This window comes from Buteo buteo, chromosome 12 (assembly GCF_964188355.1).
Source record: "Buteo buteo chromosome 12, bButBut1.hap1.1, whole genome shotgun sequence".
NCBI lineage: Eukaryota > Metazoa > Chordata > Aves > Accipitriformes > Accipitridae > Buteo > Buteo buteo.
Window position 1 is genome coordinate 31,292,927 of NC_134182.1, and position 24,877 is coordinate 31,317,803.

The 24,877-nt window shown below is 36.0% G+C and overlaps 1 protein-coding gene across 6 annotated transcripts in view; it reads right to left on the minus strand.

Annotated features, from left to right (window-relative positions):
- The window catches only part of RYR2 (ryanodine receptor 2), a 455,131-nt gene that overhangs the window by 65,547 nt on the left and 364,707 nt on the right, over positions 1-24,877 (minus strand). For all 6 annotated transcript variants that reach the window (XM_075043205.1, XM_075043203.1, XM_075043202.1 and 3 more), the window contains 10 exons: positions 24,508-24,600; positions 24,010-24,180; positions 23,008-23,067; positions 18,622-18,756; positions 15,917-15,953; positions 14,255-14,366; positions 12,547-12,643; positions 8,110-8,213; positions 7,450-7,501; positions 7,252-7,305 (listed from right to left, as the gene is read on the minus strand). In XM_075043205.1, coding sequence (XP_074899306.1) covers positions 7,252-7,305; positions 7,450-7,501; positions 8,110-8,213; positions 12,547-12,643; positions 14,255-14,366; positions 15,917-15,953; positions 18,622-18,756; positions 23,008-23,067; positions 24,010-24,180; positions 24,508-24,600 — 915 coding nt within the window. The remainder of the gene's footprint in view (positions 1-7,251; positions 7,306-7,449; positions 7,502-8,109; positions 8,214-12,546; positions 12,644-14,254; positions 14,367-15,916; positions 15,954-18,621; positions 18,757-23,007; positions 23,068-24,009; positions 24,181-24,507; positions 24,601-24,877) is intronic.

Consider the following 24,877-nt stretch of genomic DNA (forward strand, 5'->3'; position numbering starts at 1 on the left):
TATACATTACTTTCAAACTGTGTCACCCTTTCTTGCTTAAAGTTGGGTGACAAATTTGATGTATTTGAAATAAGTGACATCATAGATGTCTAACTTTATATAGGAATAATTTTTTAAAAAAGGGTAATGGATCAGTTAGAAGATTCCACTATGATGGGAATTGAATCAGTTGGAGCAGAAAATCTTATGTACAGGGATAAGTTTGGTAAGATTACGATGTAATTACTGCATTAAAAATAAGCAAAGAACCTAGAAGCTACAAATGGTCACTTAATCACTGCAATGTATTTGTTCTTCAAAGTACATCACTCCTTTACCCCAGGACTGCCAAAGGGCCTGCCTTACCTAGATCTCAACCAGTTCTGTTATGCTGCAGCAGTGAAGCATGGAGTGCCAGCTGGCGTTTGAGTTGAAAGACAGGGCAGATGGATGTCTGGGAGTACTCTTGAAAAGTACCACACTAATGCTGGTATGAGCAGCAGAAATAATGTAGGGGGAAGGAGATGCTGATAAACACAGAAGATGGGAAACAGCCAGAGGATGCAATGAAAGATCTCGATGAATAGCCTTAAATCATCATTTATCACTAAGCCCCTGAACTGAAACCCAGAGAAAAGCATGGGCATATTATTCACTTTGTCAAAAAGAGATTCTCTACAAGACTTTTGCTGCACATTTCCCATAGTCAATGGGAGGTTATTCATATAGCCCAAAACAGCCTTGCCAGATAGGCAAGAAACTAAGAAACAGCTGACCCTATAACAAAGAATGTATTAATGGCACTGACCCTATGTTATTGATATTATAAAATAGATTTTGGGGAATCAAAACACTGCAAACAAGTAGGAGCAAATGAGAAGTGAAGGGCTGGCCATCTAGTAATGGAAACCATAAATTCTCTAACTGGATTAAAGACTCTTTTTGGGGGGTTGTTTGCATAGAATAAAAAAAAAAACAAACAGTGACAGAAATAGGGTGGTGGGGAGAACAAGAAGAAAAAAAAAGGTGGTCCTGGCATTAACAAATAGCACAGTATCAACACCATCAGTACAGAAGAAAGAACAAAATAACTCTATCCCCCTTATGATAACATGTAAAAACTAATCAAATCTTACTTAACCATAGGTTTGTGGGTTTGTAGCAGAAGTGGTTTATCCTGGGAAGAGTATAGGGATGCTGCCAGGTTGTGTAGGGATGGGGTCAGGAAGGCCAAAGCACATCTGGAGCTGAACTTGGCATGGGATGCAAAGAATAATAAGGGCTTCAACAGATAGGTCAGCCAGAAAAGGAAGGTCAAAGAAAGCATACCCCCACTGATGAGCAGGACTGGCAAACTGCTAACAATGGACAAGGAGAAGGCTGAGGTACTCAACAACTTTTTGCCTCAGTCTTCACTGGCAACCTCTCTTCCCACACCTCTCAAGTGGGTGGACCACAAGACAGGGACTGGGGGAGCAAAGTCCCTCCCATGATAAGAGAAGATCAGGTTTATGACCACCTGAGGAACCCGAACATATGTAAGTCTATGGAACAGATCCTCCTAGAAGCTAGGCTAAGGCAGATGGAGGACAGGGAGGTGATTTGAGACAGCCAGCATGGCTTCACCAAGGGCAAGTCCTGCCTGACCAACCTAGTGGCCTTCTACGATGGAGTGACTATATCACTGGACAACAGAAGAGCTATGAATGTCGTCTATCTGGACATGGTCCCCCACAACATTCTTCTCTCTAAACTGGAGCAACATGGATTTGATGGGTGGACTGTTTGGTGGATGAGGAATTGGTTGGATGGTTGCATCCAGAGGGTGGTGGTCAACGGCTCAACATCCAGATAGAGATCGGAGACAAGTTCTCTCTGTCCCTCAGGGGTCCATATTGGGACCAGTACTGTTTAATAGCTTCATCAGTGACATAGAGAGTGGATCAAGTGCACCCTCAGCAAGTTTGCAGATGACACCAAGCTAAGTGGTGCAGTTGATGTGCCTGAGGGACAGGATGCCATCCAGAGGGACCTGGACAAACTCGAGAAGTGGGCCCATGTGAACTTCATGAGGTTCAACAAGGTCAAGTGCAAGGTCCTGTGCTTGGGTCAGGGCAACCCCCAGTATCAATACAGGCTGGGGGATGAAGGGATTGAGATCAGCCCTGCAGAGAAGGACTTGGGGGTACTGGTGGATGAAAAGCTGGACATGAGCTGGCAATGTGCGCCTGCAGCCCAAAAGGCCAACCGTATTCTGGGCTGCATCAAAAGCAGGGTGGCCAGGTGGTGATTCTCCCCCTCTGCTCTGCTCTGGTGAGACCCCACCTGCAGTACTGCATCCAGCTCTGGGGTCCTCAGCACAGGAAAGACATGGACCTGTTGGAGTGGGTCCAGAGGAGGGATGAAATGATCACAAAATGATCAGAGAGATGGAACCCCTCTCCTGTGAGGACAGGCTGAGAGTCGGGGTTGCTCAGCCTGGACAAGAGAAGGCTCTGGGGAGATGTTATTGAGGCCTTTCAGTACTTAAAGGGGTCTTATAAGGAAGATGGGGACAAACTTTTTAGCAGAGCCTGTTGCAATAGGACAAGGTGTAATGGTTTTAAACTAAAAGAGGATAGATTTAGACTAGATATAAGAAAGAAATTTTTTATGATGAGGGTGGTGAAACACTGGCACAAGTTGCCCAGAGAGGTGGTAGATGCCCCATCCCTGGAAACATTCAAGGTCAGGTTGGATGGGGCTCTGAGCAACCTGATCTAGTTGAAGATGTCCCTGCTTATTGCAGAGGGGCTGGACTAGATGACCTTTAAAGGCCCCTTCCAACCCAAACTATTCTCTGATTCTATGTATAAATCATTTATCCTGTAGTTGTGGCAAGTGAAACCACGTATTAGGTTGCATCCATTCCCTTATGGGTAGGAAAAACTAATGAGAAACACATTTTTGCATACTAATTGGAATGTTTAATTCCTAAGAATTGATACATTGATCATGGAGTCTGACCTTAAGTCGTATCATTCTTTAACAATAATAGTTACCTATTGTAAATACATGGTATACGGTCACTCCATTTATGCAGGCTTTGTGACAGTGAGAGATAACAGTGACCATCTCCAGTGGACTAGAGCCTTAAGAGCTTGCATTATTTGTACATACTGAAACTTGCCAGTCTTTCTGTGCCTGAGATGTGACAGCACAATGTATCATTTTGACAAAAATCTAGTGAATACAAAAGTCTATCAACAAAGCTGCTACCAGTAACAGGGATGAAGAAAACTGACACAGGAAGCTCTATGATCCCCAACTCTTTTCTTCCTGTGACGAGTCAATTTAAAGCAATTTAAACCAGTTGATTTTAAAAAGATGAGCTAGGTTTTGGTTCCTATTTGAGTTCCCATCCTACACATATTTAGAGCACATTAATATGTAGCAAAACCAGTAGAATCAGTGACTCAAATGCAGAAACCTATTTGCATTCAGCTAGTGAAACACTCTGATTGGAAAGAATTTCCTATCAGATAGAATCAAGGGGGACAGTGTAACCAACTCTACAGGGAGTCAACTGAGTGTTCAATATGACAGAAAGTTAACTTAGAGACAAAGGGCAAGGAGCAAAGATAATCATAATAATTCAAAGCAAATACTAGCAGGCAAATGCAGACAGGCACATAGGAATGCACAGACAACTTTACTGGGGGTTTATATTGTGACCTCCCTACTGCTGACACAGTGATCCCAATACAGATTATTTGTACAAAAATGAGACTACACTGCATGAGATATGGGCATGAAAATTGCTGATAAAATACACTTGTCGTTTTTATCATATTCTAAGCTTGCCCAAAGGTCTCTGTTGCTCTGGCTGTGAAAAGATTCAGGACTTCAAACACCATACATTTTTAAAGTCTAAAGGAGCAGTAGTTTTATTCCCATACAAATTGAACAGTCAGTCTTTTCACATGCACACAGAGCACGGAATAAAAGAACTGCCTTCAACATTGAACTTCGAGATAGACAGATTGACAGGCAGAAAGAAACACACAAAAGCGCGCGCACGCACACACACACAGCTGGTATATCTTTACAACTGTTTCCTGTCATGTATGAAGGAACCAGGGGTAATTTATTGTTGTGGTTTTTTCCCTTTTAAAACACTTCTCAATCAGCAAGACAGAAAGTGTTCTATGGAGCATATAGCATTTAGCGTATGGTAACCAGGTAGGTAGAGTGATAGACATGCAGTATTTGAATAGCTGAATTAATGGAAGAAACCAAGAAGAAATTATACTATTAGGTTGCTTATACACATCCTTTGGGGTTTTGTAATATGTACTTTATGTTTGTGGCAATTACAATACCTGTTAAACAACTTGCTGTGAGTCTGTGTGAGTGCATTCACACACATATGATAAAGGATAATGCCCTTATTGTATGAGGGTGGAAGAGATCTGTGCAAACTTTTGAAGGAGTAAGAGTGAAGTTGATCCTGGAATACATATTCTCTTTCCGCAGTTGTATGGGAATGTCCTTCTTTTGTGAAATGAATGATAATAAAAGCGCTAGCAAACAAAACACCAAAATTATCTTGCGCTTTTCAATGGAGGTTATAATTATTCCCCATATTGCCATAGGCAATGAACTTTGGAGCTACTGACTGGAGTCTGACCATCAGCTAAATCTGCGCATTCTCAATCTCAAGCAAGTCATCTCTACTTAGTCTAGCTGCCATTAGCCACAGCACAAATAACTATATTTAAACACCTCAGAACCAAAAATTAGCTACCCCCCACACCATACCTCCTCTCAGAACATCAACCTTGCAGCGCTACCAGCAAGCAGCCTGAGCCAACAATGGGAACTGAGACTTCTACTTGCATGAAGTAGGCAGTTTGGCTGGTGCTTAAGCCATGGGCCACCTTTTAGAAACAAATGGTGAGACTATCATGATGAGACACAAAAGACTGTGTAAGAAATTGAGTCAATAAACAAATTAACACTGTGAAATTTCAGAGCTATTACCTCTATGGTTTTAGTGAAAACATGGAACAACTAGGATTCACTTCAGGTATGGAGTAGCTATGGAATTTCTATCAAATATTATCACAATGAAGGCTAAGGAGTCAGTCTATTTCAAAGGATCTGAATCACAGATAAACTACAATATAATTGATGCTCTCTCTGTGACAAACATTGGAAACAGAATTCTACTACTATATCAGAAATGCATGTCTGCTAAGATACAGAAGAAAAGTCCAACTGCTTTCCCTTAAGAGCCAAATAAATGATTTTAATTATTCAAATTAAATTATAACCAGAAAGAAGATAACTGATGCACAAAAGGCAAGAACAGCAAAACCAATATGAACAAGCCAAATAACACTGTGTTCCCCAAAATGGCAATGTAATTTTATATAACATATTTTGCATAAATAATTCTTGGGGTCCTTAAAAAGAGTTTGTGCTCAAGAAGGGTTTGGTAGAGATGTCATGCTGGAACTGAAATGTTAAAAACGTTTTCAAGACCCTTTAGTTGAACTTATCGAAGATGTTGGGCCTAGAAAATCACAAAATTAGACCCAGACAAATACACACATATTTTTTTGTTTTACCTTGCTGCGCTGTGATCCTGTCACCTTAAGGAAGGGCAAGGACAAGAAGTGAAATAGTAATAAGAAAAAGAAGTCCAAAATTTTTTTCTGCAGGTGACTGACCAAATACATATACAAAATTGTCTTTTGAACAGATTAATACATTATTTGAACATAAGTTTCATAGCTACAGAAAAAATAATAATGAGAAACAAATGAATAGGATCTTCTCTCAAAAGATAAAGTTGAATGCTGAACAAGAAACCCATTATAATTTAGGTCAGGAGCACTAATAAATCCCTTATTGATAAATTTGTTCATTCACCTTAATGACTTCCTATTTATAAATTTTCACATTTATAAGCACAAGACTTGATATCTAACCAGCATGCATGGGATAACTGAAAAAAGCTTATAGAAATAAATGTTCTTTGTTTAGTCAATGATACATCATACATTGCATTTCCAAGAAATAAAAAAAAAAAAAAGCCAAAAAAAAAGCACTGAAATTTGGATTCATACTTAGATATTTACCAAGAAACAGAAATTTATATATTGGGTAAGTTAGTTGTAACTCAACTGAACTGGAACTTCTGAGTGGCTGAAAAGAATTTTGTATTAAATCTTTCTGATTTCCGTATACAGCCAAATAGGGAATACATACTTAACTAATTCAGTCCTATCTCATGCAGCATCACGTAGAAAACATAAAGAGCATCTGATGTGTACAAAATAATGGGAGTAAAAGTAAACCACTCCTCAAAAATCAAAACAGCACAGGTAGTTTTATATCAAATCAATCAGCATAGTAAGAAATATTTTAAGGAAATAATAAAAGCATGCATTTCATGTTTCTATGTTTCAGTAAAGATATTAAATATAAGTATTAATTGATTTGAAAGATATAAGGCAACTTTTAATGTCAGGATTATAATATGCTAATATTAAAATTTTAAAAATATTAACAAGCTAATTCGTTCACTGCCCCTCAGAACAGACAGATTTCTTGTAAACTCCATTATACTAATGGAAAAAGAGAGACAGATCCCAGAGCAAACACATGACAAGGACTCATCTCTTACTCTTGTAATCAAATCATGTAAGTGTGTTTCCTTATACAGTGATGATGACTAAAAACTCAACATTAAACAACAATAAATACAGATTTCCTATTCTCAACATAAGAAAAACCTTGGCAGTATTGATGAACAAAAGCTCATCTTTTACCAAGAAGCACTAATATATATGTGAACATAAAAATACTGTATAAATTACTGGTACTAAACGTAAATGACTACTGCAAAAAGTGGTATTATTTCAGTATTTTAATCATCCAGTCTAAAGGTAATATGTGATACTTTACAAGATACAGCCTGTTATTGTCAGACTTCCAGAATAAGTTACTACCCATAATTATTTCTTTTCAACAACTAAAAAGTTAAACTCAGTTAGATAAACATGTATGATTCTCTGTATAATCTTACATTATGTGATAATACATATGTTTTTGTTTTACTGCTATGAATCTGGTGACTCATATCTGCCAACCCAGCTTCTGACATGCAGTTCACTGGCATAATAAGCTGCAGTAAGCCATGAACCAAGAAACATAAATGTCAGTTGGAAGCTATGAAATAATGTCTAACATGACAAGGAAAGCAAAACAGAAGTATAATCTTACTTCAAAACTCTTCACTTCTTCTTCACCATCATCATCTTCTTCATCATGGCAGCTCTGATACCATGTAGAAAGAAAACATTTACTGATAAGTCATGGGGGAAGGAGGGCTAAGCCTTCCTTCACTTTACACATAATTTCTCTTAATCTTCTTCATTAATTTTATTAAAACAGAAAAGATGCAAAAGATAAAAAAGTTACCTTTGCCATAATGTCAGCATAAGCCATATACAGGAAATCTTCTTCCAATTTGCTGGTGAATAGAGAGAGGAAAGGGAAAATGAGGAAGATTAGAGCCATTATAGTAGAACTGGAGCACCAAAATATTTTTAAGCACCTTAAAAATCTTTTTAAAGGATTTTTATGCTTATAATTAATTACAGAAGTCTTTTTGGAAAATGAGGACTTGATTAACTAATACAAACTGAAAAGTAAAGCCAGCTGCAAACACAGTGCTCAGAAATTCATAAACACCTTCCAATGAAGAGAACACAGTAAATTTTTAAATTATACCTAAACATACTTATATTTCACATTCAGAATATAACTGTCAATAGGGAAGACAGACAGAAGAGAGAGGTGTAGTAAGTCCTGAACACAGCATTTATAACTGTGAAAAAGTGTATAGGGGCATCTATTTGTCTCTAGAAAACTCCTTACATCTCATTATCAGTCATATTAAAAATCTCTTTACATACCACAGGCTAGAGACGTTTGAGTGTAACTCAAACTCACCATCCGTACATACGCACATGTTTTGGCCTAGCCTATGCATTCTCACTTCAGAGACATGTATAACTTCAAGTACAGCAGTAATCTGAAAATCTGCATACATTCTGCAGTCTCTCACACCATCCCTACCATTTTTCAGTCAAGGCTGTTCGACTGAATAGCAGAATAAGTTGATGTAAAGGATCAACTCTTTTAAGGCTTTCATCTTCTTCCGGTGGTTCCTCCCCAGGTTTCTTTAGGGAAAAAAAAGATTTTAAAAGTATATTCAATTATCTATAGTGAAAAAATGGTTTACTCTGTGAAATTTATTAAACATATTACTCACATATGTAATTTTTATTTGGACAACCAGGAGGGAACAAGTTCCAAGCACAGTATGAAAAGCCTGAATCTTGACCATGTTTATGACCATGAAGACTTACAAAGATGAGACCAGTTGCAAAGCTTTGGATTTCCTCTCCTTATAAAAATTAACCCTCTTCCCTAGATTCTGAAAGTAACTTCAGTCTTTCACTGCTGTTACCCAGAATGAGTGGTAACCAGATGCCATCATTTGCTATTATATTTTCTGTTCCTCTCTATGTTACAAGCTCCATCAGGTAAAAATTAGAATCCTCTGTTCCGAGTCTTATGCCAGGTATAATGTTCACTGAGGAACTGTGAGAGGCTTTGAGGGAGAAGAAATCCAGACTTGAAGCTCACCAACAGTTTTAGACAGAAGGAGCCACATCTACCAACAACAGTAATGCTGGGCAGGATGTAGAATTTTAGAAGATGACAAATCAATAATGTATAAAAAAATATTTTTTTTTATATATATGTATATATGTATACACACACAAACAGTTTTTTCATGTGGTTATTTTGCTTTCAGGTTTAGACAGCTCTAGCTAGTTCACTCTAAAGAAAAATGTAGTCCTAAATACTATAATGGCAACCACGGAGGCAGTGTTTTGAAAAGAATCTATTAAAAATCTGTCCTCTGACTTCTTGTCTTTTGCCAAAACACATTTCAGAAAGTGAGTTTTGCATACAAAGTTATTAACAAAATTGCTTCATCTAGACATATTTTTCTACAAAGTATCTGGTAGCTCAGAGAAAACTGGTTGCATAAATTATGCCCACTCTTCCTCCTCATTTTCACCTAGCAGGATACACTGAAATACAGATAAAAAAATTCCATGCATTGATAAGACTGCACAAGTAAGAAATTATTATGATGTCAGATGTTATCTGTTAGCAATAAGGAATGGTTGGCCACATGACAGATAAAAGGAAAATGGATTTTTTGCCTACTAAGAACAAGTTGTGTGCATTAGTGTCAAATACATTCCTGTGGGAATGCTTATAGATCTCCGTGTGTACTACATTTCATATGTGCCTGTGAAGTCCAGCTTTTCTACTCAGCTGTACCAGTCATGACTGGTTGCAGCTGAGAATTCACTTTAGTTGACATATATGCACTATGATTGTTTCGGATACCAGTCTGTGATGTCCATACAAGGTTCATTTCACATTTTGCAATATGTGACAATATTTTCAGTATCAATAACAAGATCTGAACAATGCAAATTATAACTCTAGTTATATCTCACCATTATGGAGGTCTTCCCCTGCTCTTTATTTCAATCTCATTTAGGATGCTGACCTTTCCCTTTAATTAAATGGCAGCATTCTATACTTGGAAATGTTATCAACCAGAATACCTCTCTAATGATGTTATCAAAACTGATGAAGCAAAAGGGTAGAAGTTGTGTTAATGTTTAATACAAGTTATTAGTTTTCATAGATTTAATTCAAATTAAATGGAGGATCAAATTCACCATTGAGTGAATTAAGTAGAACTCATTATTAAGCATAGCTTGAACACTAGAACCAAATGGTTTTCTGACATTTCTGGGAAAAAAGAATTCTTAATTTTCAATGTTTTGAGACATTTGCCTGACAGTTATTTAAGTGTAAAATAAAAAGCTTTAACTGAATGTAACATAAGAGGATAAAACAAGTTGGGTAAGTTTTAGTTGCCATTTCTAAATGCTGAAGATTTAAAAGATTTAATTTTTATACAATCTATTCATTAAACATTAAACATAATGTTCTTATAAATTATCATGTCCAGTAATGCCTACCAACAAAAATAGGCAATAATTTTATCACATAAGCATAAGTGTTCATATAACATATTTAAGTAAAGCAGAAGCATTTTAACTGTTAATAAGGGCAGTGTTGAATATCCTATGATTTTAATATCAAATATTAAAAATCTAGTTCCCTTAGAGACTTGATCTGTTGAATCAGAATTAAGAATCAGCAAAATTAAGCTCCTCAAATAGAGGACTTGTGTATATTTCTTTATTTTAATATAGAGAAGTGGAAGAAGTAGTGCCACTTCTGTATAACAGACTTAAGGACAGAAGATTCAGAGAACAAAACTGCTAGTTTAGTCCAGTCCTTGCTTTAGGTGATGCAAACACTCACCTCTCACACCCCAGAAAAAGCCCTTACCACAGGTCTATAAATTGCCTGGATCTGGAAAAGCCAGGAAGAAGGTAGTTTTTACTGCATTTCTCCCTTCAAATTATTTTTACTCGGCAGAAATGAGAGTTCAAGATTCTCAGTATTGAGAAGGAACATACTATGGCATACAACAATGTAGTTTATTGACTACAGAGACTTAAAGGACAGGAAGTCTTGACTATAGTTTCTGGGCCCTGGATTGTTCAAGTTTTCTACCTAATATGTGAACAGTTCAGAAACTTCAGACCATCCTTCAAGCGTACATTAGAGAACCCAAGGCTCCTCCTTTCTCCCTTTCAGACAAGTTCTGCCACCACAGCCTGGGCTACGATTCCATCTTGACAGTCCAATAAATCTTTAATTCCTTGCTACACCAGGGTACAGTTTCTCTAAGAGGGACAGAGAACCTTCACCAGCATCACAACCACATCTTTCATGAAGTCCACACAGAAGTCTGGGTCAGCTCCACAGAGCTGAAGAGTAGAACCTCTAACTCTCACCCCCCACAAGAGTGCTCTAAAGCAGCAAGAATGTGACAGAAATTTCTTTAAAGGACAGATAGAGGTTTTTTTGCTTTTTTGAATGAAAGGTGTAATACATCTCTTCTTGAGAGAGTGCTGGAGACACACGTATCTGTACGCTTGAGGAATTACAAGGGAATGCCTCTAGTCCTTTACTAAAGGATGATATAACAGCCATTCCAGTCTGTTTCTGTCTTCTCTAAGACAGTTTTTCACAAAAGCTACCTGCCAGCAAGGGGTTCTTCATGAACTTAGCAAAGATATGGTTTCACAGAGAAGGTAAGGAGAGAACCCTTTATGTCAGAGTGTAACCAAATAACCATGCTAGGTCATTTCTTCACACATACATACCTGCACATACATACACACATGCAAAGAGCTAGGTTGTTCCACACTCCGTATCTACACGCACATGCTCTCAACTGCTAAAACATGATTATTTTTGGCAATGAACCTGCACTATTTAAAACATTTGCAGTGTATTGGGACACACGAAGGTATCAGTTTAAAAGGTTGTATACGAAGTAAGTATTTGCAGATGTCTCTTGCTTTTTCACGATGCTTGATCATACAATAAGGATTCCACAAGAAATGAATTCTGCATGTGTGCAGGCAAAAAGGAACCTCCATAGTCTGCTTCTGTTGAGCTCATTGCTGCTGATCTTCCTTTCTCTATTTTGATCCTTATTTTCAAAATTGTTCACAACTTGGGTAGCTGGTTTTAAGCATAAGTTTTAAAGAGTAAAAGCAAATTATTGTTTTTTTCTAATACCAATATTCCAGCCAGCTTCCTCTTTATTGCAGAGTGCTGGCTCTCCTCACAATAAAAAGATTGATCTCAGACTGTGTTCTGTCGGACCTCCCAGGGACTAAATTTCCTACTACTAGTTCTTGCCCAACCCTCGAAAGAACTACCTTTCTGGGAGAAAATTGTAAGGGATAAGGACACAAGGATTTACTGAAAATCACCCCAGGGATTTACCAGGCTAAAGACATGACTCTTAACACTTTACTGTTGGGAAAAATCCTCACCTCCCTGACAAGAGGATTCTTCTGCGAAGTAGCAGCAGACTCTATCTGCTTCTGAGGGACTGATTAATTTAAGAGTAGAATTCCTCTAGTTTCATATTCTAACCTTTTGACTTAAATGGTTTTAATGTGGGTTATGAATTCTTCAAATACATAAAGGTTAACTACGAAGAAAGAAGGGAGTAGGCTGTTCCCCTTCTCCACAGGGCAGAAGATAAGAAATAGGGGAATGACGGCAACTGGCACATAATTTAGACAAAAGTTTAAAAAGCTTTATAAAAGGTTACTGAAGCCCTGAAGCAGACTGCCTGAGGGTATTCTGGAATCTCCATCATTTGTAATTTTTAACTCCTGTCAGAGTGACTGGGTTATAGCTCATCCTTTTGGGTAGAGATAGCTTAGATGATATCTTATGTACCTCACAGACTTATAATTATTATTAATCAAGATTAATGTTAATCCATAATACATTCCCACGACCCTTTGCACCCAGACGTACTGCTAAGTCTTCTATCAGTTTGTCTTCAAAATAGTGTTCTTCTGTCTCAATCCAAGATTTATCATAGCCTTGAAGAAAGAGATTGACAGCTCGGTGCCTAAAAAGGGACATTTAAAACAAAAACTGTAAACTTTTAAAGAGAAGATTTCGTCAATATGAATTTCATTTAGCTTGAAGAACTGTCCAGTCATTACAACTACCATTTAAAAGGAAAGCAAAATTGCTATGGTAAAACCTGGCAAAAGCACCTATTTTAAAAATTAAGTTGACATTAAAATGCTCTATTCAAAACTGTGTCCCATTAATTTGTAAAACTGATATTAAAATGTAATAATAACAATTTTAGGAACAGATAATGAATAGAACTTTAAAGAAACTTAAACACAAGTAAGAAATAAAATCAATTATTTCTCCATGTTAGTGAGTTTTATTTTTAATATAATATATTTTCATATAATTTTAAATAGTAATATAACAGTAATAGATAACTTTGGATTGTGCTCAAATAAATGCATTTTTTAAATGTTCAGGATTAGACTTGCATATCTAAAATAATAAAACATTTTTTTCCAAATTCCATGAAATTAAATGGATGATGATGACAGGGGAAAGAGGGTAAGCCAATGATGATGTTTACTATTTTTTCTTGAGGATTCACTGTAAAATGGACTGTGTGGCAACCAATTCTCCATGAAGAATTTTATCAATCATCCTAATTTTTTTAAACAACTGCCAGTCTCATATACTGAAAAGGAAGAACTATAATTAAAGTATACAGGAATGCTAGTTATGTGCAGGTGACCTACTTGTTAAAGTAAGAACAGCTACAGATGGAAATATCTTTGTTCTATTTTCAACTGTCACAGCAGCCTCATTTCAAGCTAGTATGATTCTTATGCCCTTGTACTTCCTGGGACAGACTAAGATTCATCCTACTAACGTACATCCTACTATAGTAATAATATGCATACTTTTGGGAAAAAACGAGTACTTTATTATGTTGAAAAGATCAGACACAAGTGTTCTGGAAATTATTTTTATCAATTGCATGAAAAAAACAGATGTCTACTTTTTCTGAATGTTCATTCCTTCCAGAATCTCAGGATTCTGAAACTTGCTTGACTATAGATCCCATTCTCTATTGAACATGAAAGAAGAGGAAAAGGAGCCACAGGAAAAAGTGTGAAACACCTAGAGTTTGTGCATATATTTCTTGTCTAATAGAATGCTCTTCCCAAAAGTGCACAATAAATAGACAAGTTTTCAGATAAAAGGTATCAGTTTATTTCCTGCATACAGAACATTTACCATCTAATAACGAAGGTAACTCTGTATTTCCAGAGGTATACCATGGCTTTGGAGGAAATTTATCTCCCAAGATATTACAGTGACACCAATATGCCTGTTTCTGCATTTATCTCCTATGAAAGGTGTCTACTTTTCAGAAAAGAAAACATACCAGGAGGAACAGGTGGAATAACACCAGGAGGAGAGAACCAGAAATCTAAAATTAAACTTTTTGTTATTTTTGCAGAAGATATATTAGAAGAAAGTAATTAGATATATTAAAAGAAAGTAACATACAAAGTACATTACTACACAGTTTATCAATTACTGGTTTATATGTTTTTCTTCCTTTTGATCTTGCCAAATAGCACTATATGAACACAAATGCATTTGTGAAAGATAGAACAAATATAGCTCTTACCTTGGCAGATTATACAATGGTGCCATTCTAAAGCAGGCAACTACTGCTCTTTTCCTCTGTTTAGACAGCAGCTTATGCCACACTGCTTTTTTGGACCGCTGAGGATGCTCAACCTGTTACATAAAACACACATGGAAAAATAAACAATCTGGCAATGTCCCTACTGTCTGGGCATAGTAATAATAGTACAAATGTGAGATAACAGATAAATCAAGTGAAAAGATAACAGAAGAATAATAGATGGGGAAAAGTGTTCTAGACAGAGTTCAAGTGGTCAGCCAAATTGTAGAATCAGAATTTAGAAAATAAACTTAAAAGCAAAAATCTTCTTCCTTTCCTTGCATAATATAGATATTCTCTTTTTTTACTTCATCCTACTTCTTTAATCTTTTAGGTAGAATATTATCATCATTGAGGCCATCTCTCAGGAAACCTTAACTTTTAATACAAAGAATCTTCACTCTTTCTATCTTTTATATGTAACTCTTTTCATATGTACAGGTAAATTGTACACCTTCACATTGCCTCAGACAAAACTTTTAAAGGAATTGTCTTAAATACTATTAATATTTTATTTGTAATATTTACCATGACCAGCTACAATGGAAAGGAATTAACTTTACGAATGAGACACAGGCACTAAGACTTAGTTAGGACTAAATCCCGTCCGTGAATCTGCATAGCTAGAATAAACATAAGATATTCCAAAACACTTCAGCTACATTTCACAATACTACAGCTCTGTCTTCAGATATATTCTCTTTCTGCATCCTGGCTTTACAGTAGCGTGAGATGAAATTGGGTGTGCCCCATCCTCAACTTTTGCTCTTTCAGTTTCTTTTGTTACACCTTCCATCCTTGTTTCCATCAGAAGAAAATGACTACTGTGGTCCAGAAGAGCAACTGCATGCAACAGTATATAGCCTGATTGGATAGCTGGGAACTCTGATTGCAGGCTGTACTACTGATCACTCCTTTCCTGTAGCCTATTCACAGTCTTTGTGATTTACTTCACAACTGCTCCAGAAAGATTACATAATTTGATTTAACCTACACAACTCTTGTAGAGTTAAGGGCAAGGATGTCTGCTGTGTGGGATTGTTTGATTGTGGGGGGTTGGTTTGTGTCTTTTACTGACAACTGTGCTAGTGGAATAATAGCTCCTCTGTCTCCCATCACCATCAGAGGAGTCAATGGAAGTTAGCATCTCTACCCTGAAAGCCTTGGTGATTCTTCCTTGTAATAAAACAAAGCATTTTATTTAAAATATGTAGTGATGATGATGTTTATGTAGACTCAATATTCTATCCAAACATAGTTATCCAAGAGGACTTTTCTAGTTTAGTGAAATACAAAAAAATTATTCATAGTTAAATGATAAACATTTAATTAAATGGATTAAAATACTGCCAAGCATTCAGTGAAATGGATAATTACACTTGTAAGATTAAATGTGACATTCTAAAACAAGTTCCATCCAAAAGAGAGAATACAAATAAAAAATATTTGTTAAAAGAAAGGATAGAAAAGTGTTCACTGCAAACTTATTTACAGTCACAAAACAAAGTCAGCGCTAATAATTTAGCAGTCAGACAAACCCAATTGTGAAAGTTAGGTAATTAGTAATATCTTCACGAACAACTCTAAAACCCTGTATACTTTCCCAAAAGAAATAGCCTCGGCCAAAGCAAGCAGATCTCTGAAAGTAATAAAAACAAAGAAGTTAGCTGTGTGTGGAAGAAAAATACAAAGAATGAACTGATCTTTGCCAGTGCAATAAGGAAAGCATTCAGACTATGTATATACAGAGCACAGAGTATTTGTATATGGAGAGCAAAGGATTACTAAAGACTATCATAAAAACAGACCCAGTGCTCACATATTCATTATTTTTAAAGACACTGAATTACCTATTTCAGTAACAAAAGCATTTGAGCACTTGTCTACAGAAGATAAGTAAAGCTGTGGGGCCAAATCTTTAAACAAATAGGTTCGAAGTACCCAGTCAGCATTTACTTCACTACAAGTCATTTTTTAAGTCTGATCAGAAGGATTGATCTGAAATGTTGATCTGGTATTAAAATGGGAATCCATCCTGTTCTGTACTACTGCTGGATTCTATACATTGTGAGACTGATCCTACAACAGAACATGGAAAACACAAGGATCATACCTTGGGTTTCACTCCCTTGAACAATTTCTCCAAACTACACAAGCTTAAACAATTTATATACATGATGGTATAGCTAAAATGCCAGAAATCAAGAGATTGTATATGCTGTTTGAACTCAAATACAAGAGACTAATGCTGAATTATGCAACTTTGTACATCTTAATCAATTTCCTTTCAGCTCGGTTAACTTCAATAAAACCAGGGTAAAAACCAAGACCTTTTGCCTCCCACATGTCTAGCTTTTCTCTACTCTTCCTTCTTCCTCACAGCCACTCTATATCCTTTCAAATCAACACCCATTGTCCTGTCTCTCTCTCGTAGGCTAACCATGATTGCTATGGATTTACTTCCACATACTATCGCTTTTTGCTTGCCCCACGCATATTCAGTAACAGGCAAAATTTAGTGACTCCACTTTAATCAAACTGTGTAAGGCTGCTGAACTTGAGGCAAGTCCATACTAAGGCTGGCAAACTATATGAAGAAGAGTTGCGTGATGCAACAGCTGGGACACAAGTATTCACATCTACACAATTTCTGCATTCCAAGATCCTTGAAAGTCACTTTTAGCAATCAAGTGCTGCACAGTGTATATACAAGCACTTTCACATATCTCTTGGATTCCTACTTGACTGAACCAGTGATCTCATCACAATGTGGAAACTTCCTGACATGGGTTCTGAAAACCTGTGCCAAGCTTCTGAGTGAAACTAACTACTCTAATAAGAGGGCAAGAGAACCTTGAATTCTCAAATGTTCTTTGAAAAGGAAAAAAAATAAACCCTGAGCAAACTCTATATGCAGTCAGTTTATAGTCTATCGTGTAACCAGCAGCATTCATCTCTGCCACTAGGAATATCCTTCAAGTTAATGTGTGTTTCTTCAGTACAATTCAAAAAAGAAAGCCTAGAAAACACAGAACAAATCGAAAGTGCAAAATAGGTAACAATTCAGTAAGTAAAACGGGAAAACTAAATTTATCAAGTAGTCTGACTTGTAAAATGTACCAACATAAGGGATTTTTTAAATTCAAAGTTTCAAGAGTTAAAAACTTAAAGATAAGTAATAGACTCTTGTCCCAAGGGGATGAAAAAAACAAAATCGAAACCAATCAGCAAACACCTAACTTCCAACATTTATTTTTGGTTGACCTATTTCTGGGGACAAGTTTAATCAGAGAGACAAAAGACAAAATTCTATCAGTGCTAGTCGGAAGAAGGACACAAAATAAACTACAGATTTTTTTGAAATGAAAGTTACTGTAGTCCAGGTCAAATGGGAAGTTCATACATTTAAGCAAAAAATATTAGATAAAACAATAGACCTTCATGCCAGATTCTGAAACAAGTTAATGATTCTACCAGAACTTTCTCAGAAAAATCATTCCTCCACCCTGCTTCTACTATTTCTTGAATGCAGCAAGCAATATTTGAGCTGGCCAGGTTAACCTTGGTTTGTATTCACTGTTGCACCACCATGAACAAGTCTGAGTTCACATAGGCAAGCAGTTTGCTGGAGCACCAAAGAGTTGTCTTGCTAAAACTTTCAGATTATCAATGCCATTTTCAATGCCAGTTTAATTTTCTAAATGCATACATTCTTATCCACACAAACTTCCATACAGATTTTGTCAAGTGGACATTCTTCTTACAATTTTTTTAACTAGTACTTAGTAAATAGGTTTCTAAAGCCATCACTAAAGAAGCTGTGTATCAAATCATCTGATTGTCCTACTCCATACAGCTATAATATGCAGCTTCCAACTGGATATTTATGTAGGCAGGTTTAAGTTTCTTGCTACTTCAATAATTCAAGAATCTCAACTGAGGAAAAATACCTTGGAAAAAGGCATTTTTTCAATAATTAAGTTGGTTTTTACTCATATTTCATGGTCCATGGACAATTTAGTGATTACTTCCTGCTAGCTGAAACGCACCAGAAGGAAGTTAAAACAATGGTATCACTTTCTTAGTCCTTTCTCAAATAAACGATCATTGGAGCTGCTGCAAACACAGTGTGATCGATACGACCACAATACTGGATTACAAAACACAAGGCAAAGCATGTAAACAGTAGCCATCAAAAGAAAGAAAAAAAGAATATAACATTAAATACAGCAGGTGTAGGTATAAATGAAAGGCTGAATACTTTTGTTTAGATTAAGAAGCAATGGAACCGGGAAAATGTGTCTAACCTGTTCCAGGTGAAACAGTACATTAGCTATATCAAGGACCCTTTCCACAGTCTTCTCTGGATCTGAGGAATCTTCAGTCCTGTTTGGTAAATCTTTGTAAAGTGCCATCTGCCACCTAATGGCAGGATCCTCAAGCTGCAGGAGAAAGATTTCACATGTCACCAAGGCAAAATGTTCGAAATGTGGGGTCAAACAGTTTAATTAGTACAGAAACTGCTTCAAAGGTCAACAGAAGCACTTTATATGGCTAACCCACACCTTTACATGGCTAAGCCATACAGTGTCCCCTAGACTGACTGAGAGAACAAAACTAAAGACTGATTTGTGCAATGCTTCTTGAGACCTTCTAGAGGAATAGAAGTCTAATAATCATACAAAGAGTAAATCAACATGGGCCAACAAATAGCACAAGCACCAGAAATTAGTATTATCTGAGGAAAAATAATGAATATGAGGTAGACAGACATAACTTTGTACACTGACTTTCCAGTTATTAAACCAAACAACAATGAAATTGTTGCTCTCCAAGTTGGGATTACTTAGTTTTCAGTCATGGAAATTAGTAATATTATTCTTATTTATGTAGAATTTTTTTCATTTTAGTCCTTTTCAAACGTTAGAAAATCTTAATTTTACTGATTACTAGCTAAAAAATGAAAAACTAATTTATGAAAAATGAATTCAAGATGCATTTGCTTATTAGCCTACAAATTATAAAAAAGTATATGAAGCAAAATGTTTTTTCTTAGTTTTCTCTTTACATTTCATTTTTTCCATTTCAGTGATCTGTGATTCTCTGTTTTACCACTAGCAACCTCTTTTTTGGTTAATTTTGTCTCCCCAGTGCTTCTGCTAATCAACACTGATGCAACAAACTTTGCAACCATTTTTTGTGCCAATGACACTGAAGCAAATGCAATGCATAACCCGTTTTACTGAGAGCTGTGGCCAGCAATCATTCCTGATTGTGCAAGTTAGGTTTAAGTCACACTGGCCTGGATTCCTAGAGCATTTAGGAGCCTAAACCCTACAGATTTGAATAGGGCTTAAACTCAGCACTTACTTTTCTAAAACATCTTTGTGGATCCAGATTTCAATTTGTGCCTAAGAGGAGACAATAATGCTAATTCACCTCCACAAAACATCTTATGATACACAGTTTACTGAAGTTCCAGGAATGGTTATAAACTTACACAGTCGCTCAATAATAGCTTATTATAACCTAGAAAGCCACAATTGGCAGGCATTTCTTCCACCTTTCGGCTTTTCCATTTCTTAACAACTGTCACATCCATAGTCTTTGTGTGAGCATTTGACTGGATCATCATGAATGGATAGTCCACAAAAGACTTTTTAATCACAGGTGGAGATGTCTTTTGATCTGAGGACTCCTCACATGCTATCAAGGTACAGCTTTTTTGTATAGGTAGTTTTCTAAGGGTATGAGTAGTTGACATTTCAAGGTGTGAATTAGCATGGCGGGAAGAAGATTTTGGTGACTTGAGCTTCATCCATGTCAAAATGAATGCAAGTTTCGTCATCAATTTCTTGAAATAAAAGGCTCGGTACTGAGTAACAGCATGCAGGCATGCAAGGAAAGGAAAGACAGAAACAGGGTGAAGACAAATGTAGACAAAGGTAGACAAATGTATGAAATAGACGCCACAACATTAATAGCTAAAGATTCAGAAGGATGATTCTCAAAGAGTGCAGTTTTCCAAAAAGAAATTAAGATAAATTACATTTTAGGTCTAACATAAATGACAGAACATGGTGTCTGTGAGAAGCAAAAGTGGTTAGCAGAAAACACCATTTGAAGAAAGAATATTGGCATGGTTGGAAGAAAACCAGTCTTTCCAAAAAGTGGTATTTTTCCTCTCTTTTGAAAGCCACTTTACACAAACACCATTATAACTGTTACATATTAATTCATAACAATAAAAAATAATTTAAATTTCTAAGACCATTTGGCCTACATTCCTTTTATGTCTAACTCAAGACTACAAAAGAGTAGTGTATGCGTATAGCACAATGGCATCATTTTTCTTAACAAGAAACATCATACTTGACTGTATGACATGTACTTGATTCAGTCATGATAGTGACTGAACATTGTTGACATCAGAGAATTATGGAATAAATTATATTGCACTTGGCAAATAACTACTGAATTTAACTTTATACTTTTAAATAAGTTATACACTTAGGTTTATGTGAACTCTAGAATATGTCAGTGTTAATGATTCATGAAAAGATATATTTCAAGCCACTGAGAACAAACTACTTCTCAATAGATAACAAATCATAATAAAGATAATAAATACAACAATAAACTGCAGTTTTGAAGTCCTAGAAATGACATATTTTGTCTGTAGTTGAGCTGACTACTTTTCACATACAGGTCAAAACCAGAGCTTTTCAAAGCTAGTAAAGCAATATGTAGATAGCTATAAAATAAAGCTAGCTACAGAAACTATTTAGCTTTTTAGCTATGTATTATGTGGTTCCCTTTCAGAATGTCATCTTCCATTCGGAATTCATTTTACAATTAGGAAAATCCAGTCACTGCTGAAAAGTTTACAACTGGAAAATCCATCAGTGTGTACTTTGGATTAGCTAAGATTACTTCCTTCTTAATTATCAAGGCACTGTGAAATTTCATCAATATAAGAAATTTAAAAGTACTTTTATTCTCGTGTTATAAACAGAGGAGGTGATACGTTGGTGAACAACAGCAAACTTTTAACTGAAGCAAAGGAAGTTTCTGAAGAGAAAGCACAAATCAAGGTATTTAGAAGTATCAGTACTCCAAGGCAACAAAGCAGTAACATACAGAAATTTCTTAATAGCAGTATGCAGAATGTAACCCTAAAGAAACAAAATGGAAACTGAAGTACTTAAAACAGGAGGACAAGTGCTAGGAAGCAGCATGAAATGCCAGGCAAGACTTACAACTGCATGGCTCACAAAATGACGATATACACATACTGAAAATGTCAGAACAGAAATACCTATCTTTATCATTAAGAAAACATTACTGAAGTTCACACACAAAATCACAACACATTTAAGGTTTGCATGTTCACGGCATGCACATTGCATAAGTACTGTTGCTCATGAAGATTTTCATAAATGCTCTTTTCTTCCTAGTACTTTGCCTGTGTGCTTTCTTCTGCTTCTCAGTATATAATATTTGCTATATAAGTATTTCAAGCTTTTTTTAGGATTTAACCAAATATTTATTTTCAGTGGTAAACTTTTCTATGTGCAATCCCTATAATTTAAAGCTATTGGACTTTTATTTGTAATATTTTATGAAAAACTCTAATTGTTAGCTTTGCAAAATGATCTATCTTCTTGTGAGCACCCAGAAACCCCAACCTCCACATAATCTTGCTTGACATTGCAGCGATATACAGAAAACATAAGACAGGAGAAAATTAATCTTCAGATATTATTCAGAAAGAACCATCCCATTACCAAGTTATTTAAAAAAAAAAACAAAACCAAAAACAAAGCCAAAAACATTTATTGCCATGCACTGAATTGCAGTGGAATCTAGACTTCTGGATGATTCTTAAATACCCTTCTAGAAAAAAAAGCCAGATTTCCAACTCACATGTTTATTCTCTTGTAACCATTTAATTACCACAGGAAATACTAGTTAGTTCTTTCCTTGAGGTGAATAAAACCTGGGACAAGGGGAGGAGGCAAACGACAATCCTAAATAAAGCATCATCCATAGGTCTGATTCCATCTTCCTTCAACAGAGAAGGAACGTACATAATTTTATTACACTTCTGTATTATGGCTGCTGCTTTGCCATTATTTGAAGCATTAATTAAACAGCTCAACTACAATGGGCCAGTTCAGGACTTTTTCCCTAGGGCTATTCATGTGGCACTAATTGGAATTCAATATCAAAAATCTACACTTTTTCCAAAATGTTTTCTTTTCCCTGGGCTGAAAAACAGGAATAAAACTGAGCAAAGTGGAGATTTTTCACTTCACAGAGTATGCCAAAGTAGCAGCTTCCTTTTCCTTCACACTTTAAAGAGATACAAAGTAACTTTGAGCATTTCACAGATTCTGTCCAGAAAAATGGAAGGTAGAGTTTAAACAGTGATAGACCTTGCTTCCATCTCCAACTTCAAATTAATGGTGTGCATAGGCAGGGATTTGAAGGGCCACATATTATTGTATATAATGCATATATAAAGACATTAAACACCTAACATTTAACAATTGACATGAACAAGTTACTTGACAGAAGAGAAAAAGGGACTACAAGTTATCCTAATGAACCAAGGCAGGTTTTCATTATATGGCACCAACAAATGAATTCAGAAGAACAAAAATCAAGTTTAAAAACTGCATATGGATTACCTTGCCCTGGAGGTGAAGATTACTGCGGATGATGTCTCGTACTTCATCTTCAGTATCTTTCTGTCAATAAATTACAAATCACAGAAATTAGGAATAGAAGGTAGTTAAGAAAAGATATTGTTCATATAAATGTCAACTTCGGACTTAGTTCAGATGATGAATAAAACTGACAATGTGGAAGATTGAGGAAAATCTCAGTGGCAATACACCTTTTTGTATCAGGCCAGAGCTAGCCATATCCAAGCTCACAGGAACAGGTTCTGAATGGCATCATTCATATTCGTCCACAGTAATACACTAAATGCAAGTCTGAATTAAAATTACTAGTGTATACTTATATATATACTTCAACCAAAGTTTGACCAGATGAAACCAGTATCATGAACACAGCCTTCTCTGATTTGATTTCTGTTTTGTTTGGAGATGTTTTATCCTTTATAAACATTCAGGTCAGCTGTCTGAAGGTCATATAACCTGCCAGGGTGTATAAAGTATCATAGTTTGAAAAAGGAGTATATTCCAAATTACAATCACATTATTGCACTGTGAGTTTACTCCTAGAAGGATCACTTTTAAAACAGTCTACTCCCCTACAGAAATTCTTGCATTCACATGAGAGTGATCGAAAGGAATTAGTTATGATATTGGGTATAGAAGTTAGGAAACATCCAGTTCTTATTTGCATTTCCAAATTCAAGCTTCATAAAATATAACAAACACAATTTAGCATTAAAAATTAAGAGAGAAATAACGGTTTTAATTTAAGAATGTCACCTCTATTCATATACTGATCATCTGGAAAATAAGTATGTCCAAACTGAAATGTTTTAAGCCCTGAAAATGAGTGCAATGTGTAGATTACTGTCTACCATAGTCACCCATTGTGCCTTTATATAACAGAATTACAGTCTTGAATATTTGTGTCATGCTCTAAGAATGAGCATGGGGGAAAATATTCAAAGAATTTCATTAACCTTTTAGAAGTGCAAAAAGAGCACCTACCATACTGAATCGATTTTTGGCCAGTGCAATTAGCTCTTGGTCTCCAGGAGCGCAAATGTTTAGGCCAATAGGAAGTAATCTCTTCAATGCTGCCACAATGAGAGAGGTCTGCATAGAGTACCGGTCACCTTTTCGCTTCATCTTCTTCCTCTCCTGGTCAGAAACTGCTGCCTGCAGCATAAAGCAAAGATGAAAAAAATCCAATATTAAATCAAAGAATTGTACTAGCAACTTTATATTTGTCTCTGGTTTGACAGTTTCCTTGATACCTATACAGCTGCACCCTATCAAATGGAACTGCCATTATTATCCTTGCCAATATTTTCCACCAATATCATGAAAGTCCACCGTGTTTCTTAAATGACTACATTTTGATTCTCAACCTAGATTTTTCAACAGATATCATTACAAAAAAAAAAAAAAAAAAAAAGTGCTTCTCTGGAGTCCTCCTGTCTCCTTCCCTTTGTAAAGAGAAAAATACGAAAATCTTTACATTACCTTGGACATCTTAGATTTGGTGTCACTAATAAGGAAAGACATGTTGTTGATTTCATTTTGTACCACAAAGTTCTGCTCTTCCCTTTTGAAATTCTGGAAATACATAAAAGATCTCAGTTAGAAGCACTTATGATATCTGAGGAATCTATCTAAACAAACCTTAAATAAAAAAAATAACAAGAAATTTGTAAAATCCACAAGATAAGACAAGGACAGAAAAAATTAATGGATGATCAATAATGGCCTTGAATTCCAGCTTTATTTACATGACATAGCTCAGGGGTTGTGTGTTTGGGGTTTTTTTCTATCTTAGAGAGAAAAAAATGTTTCTCTGGCTATGAAACAGCTATAATAAAAACCTCACTCCTCC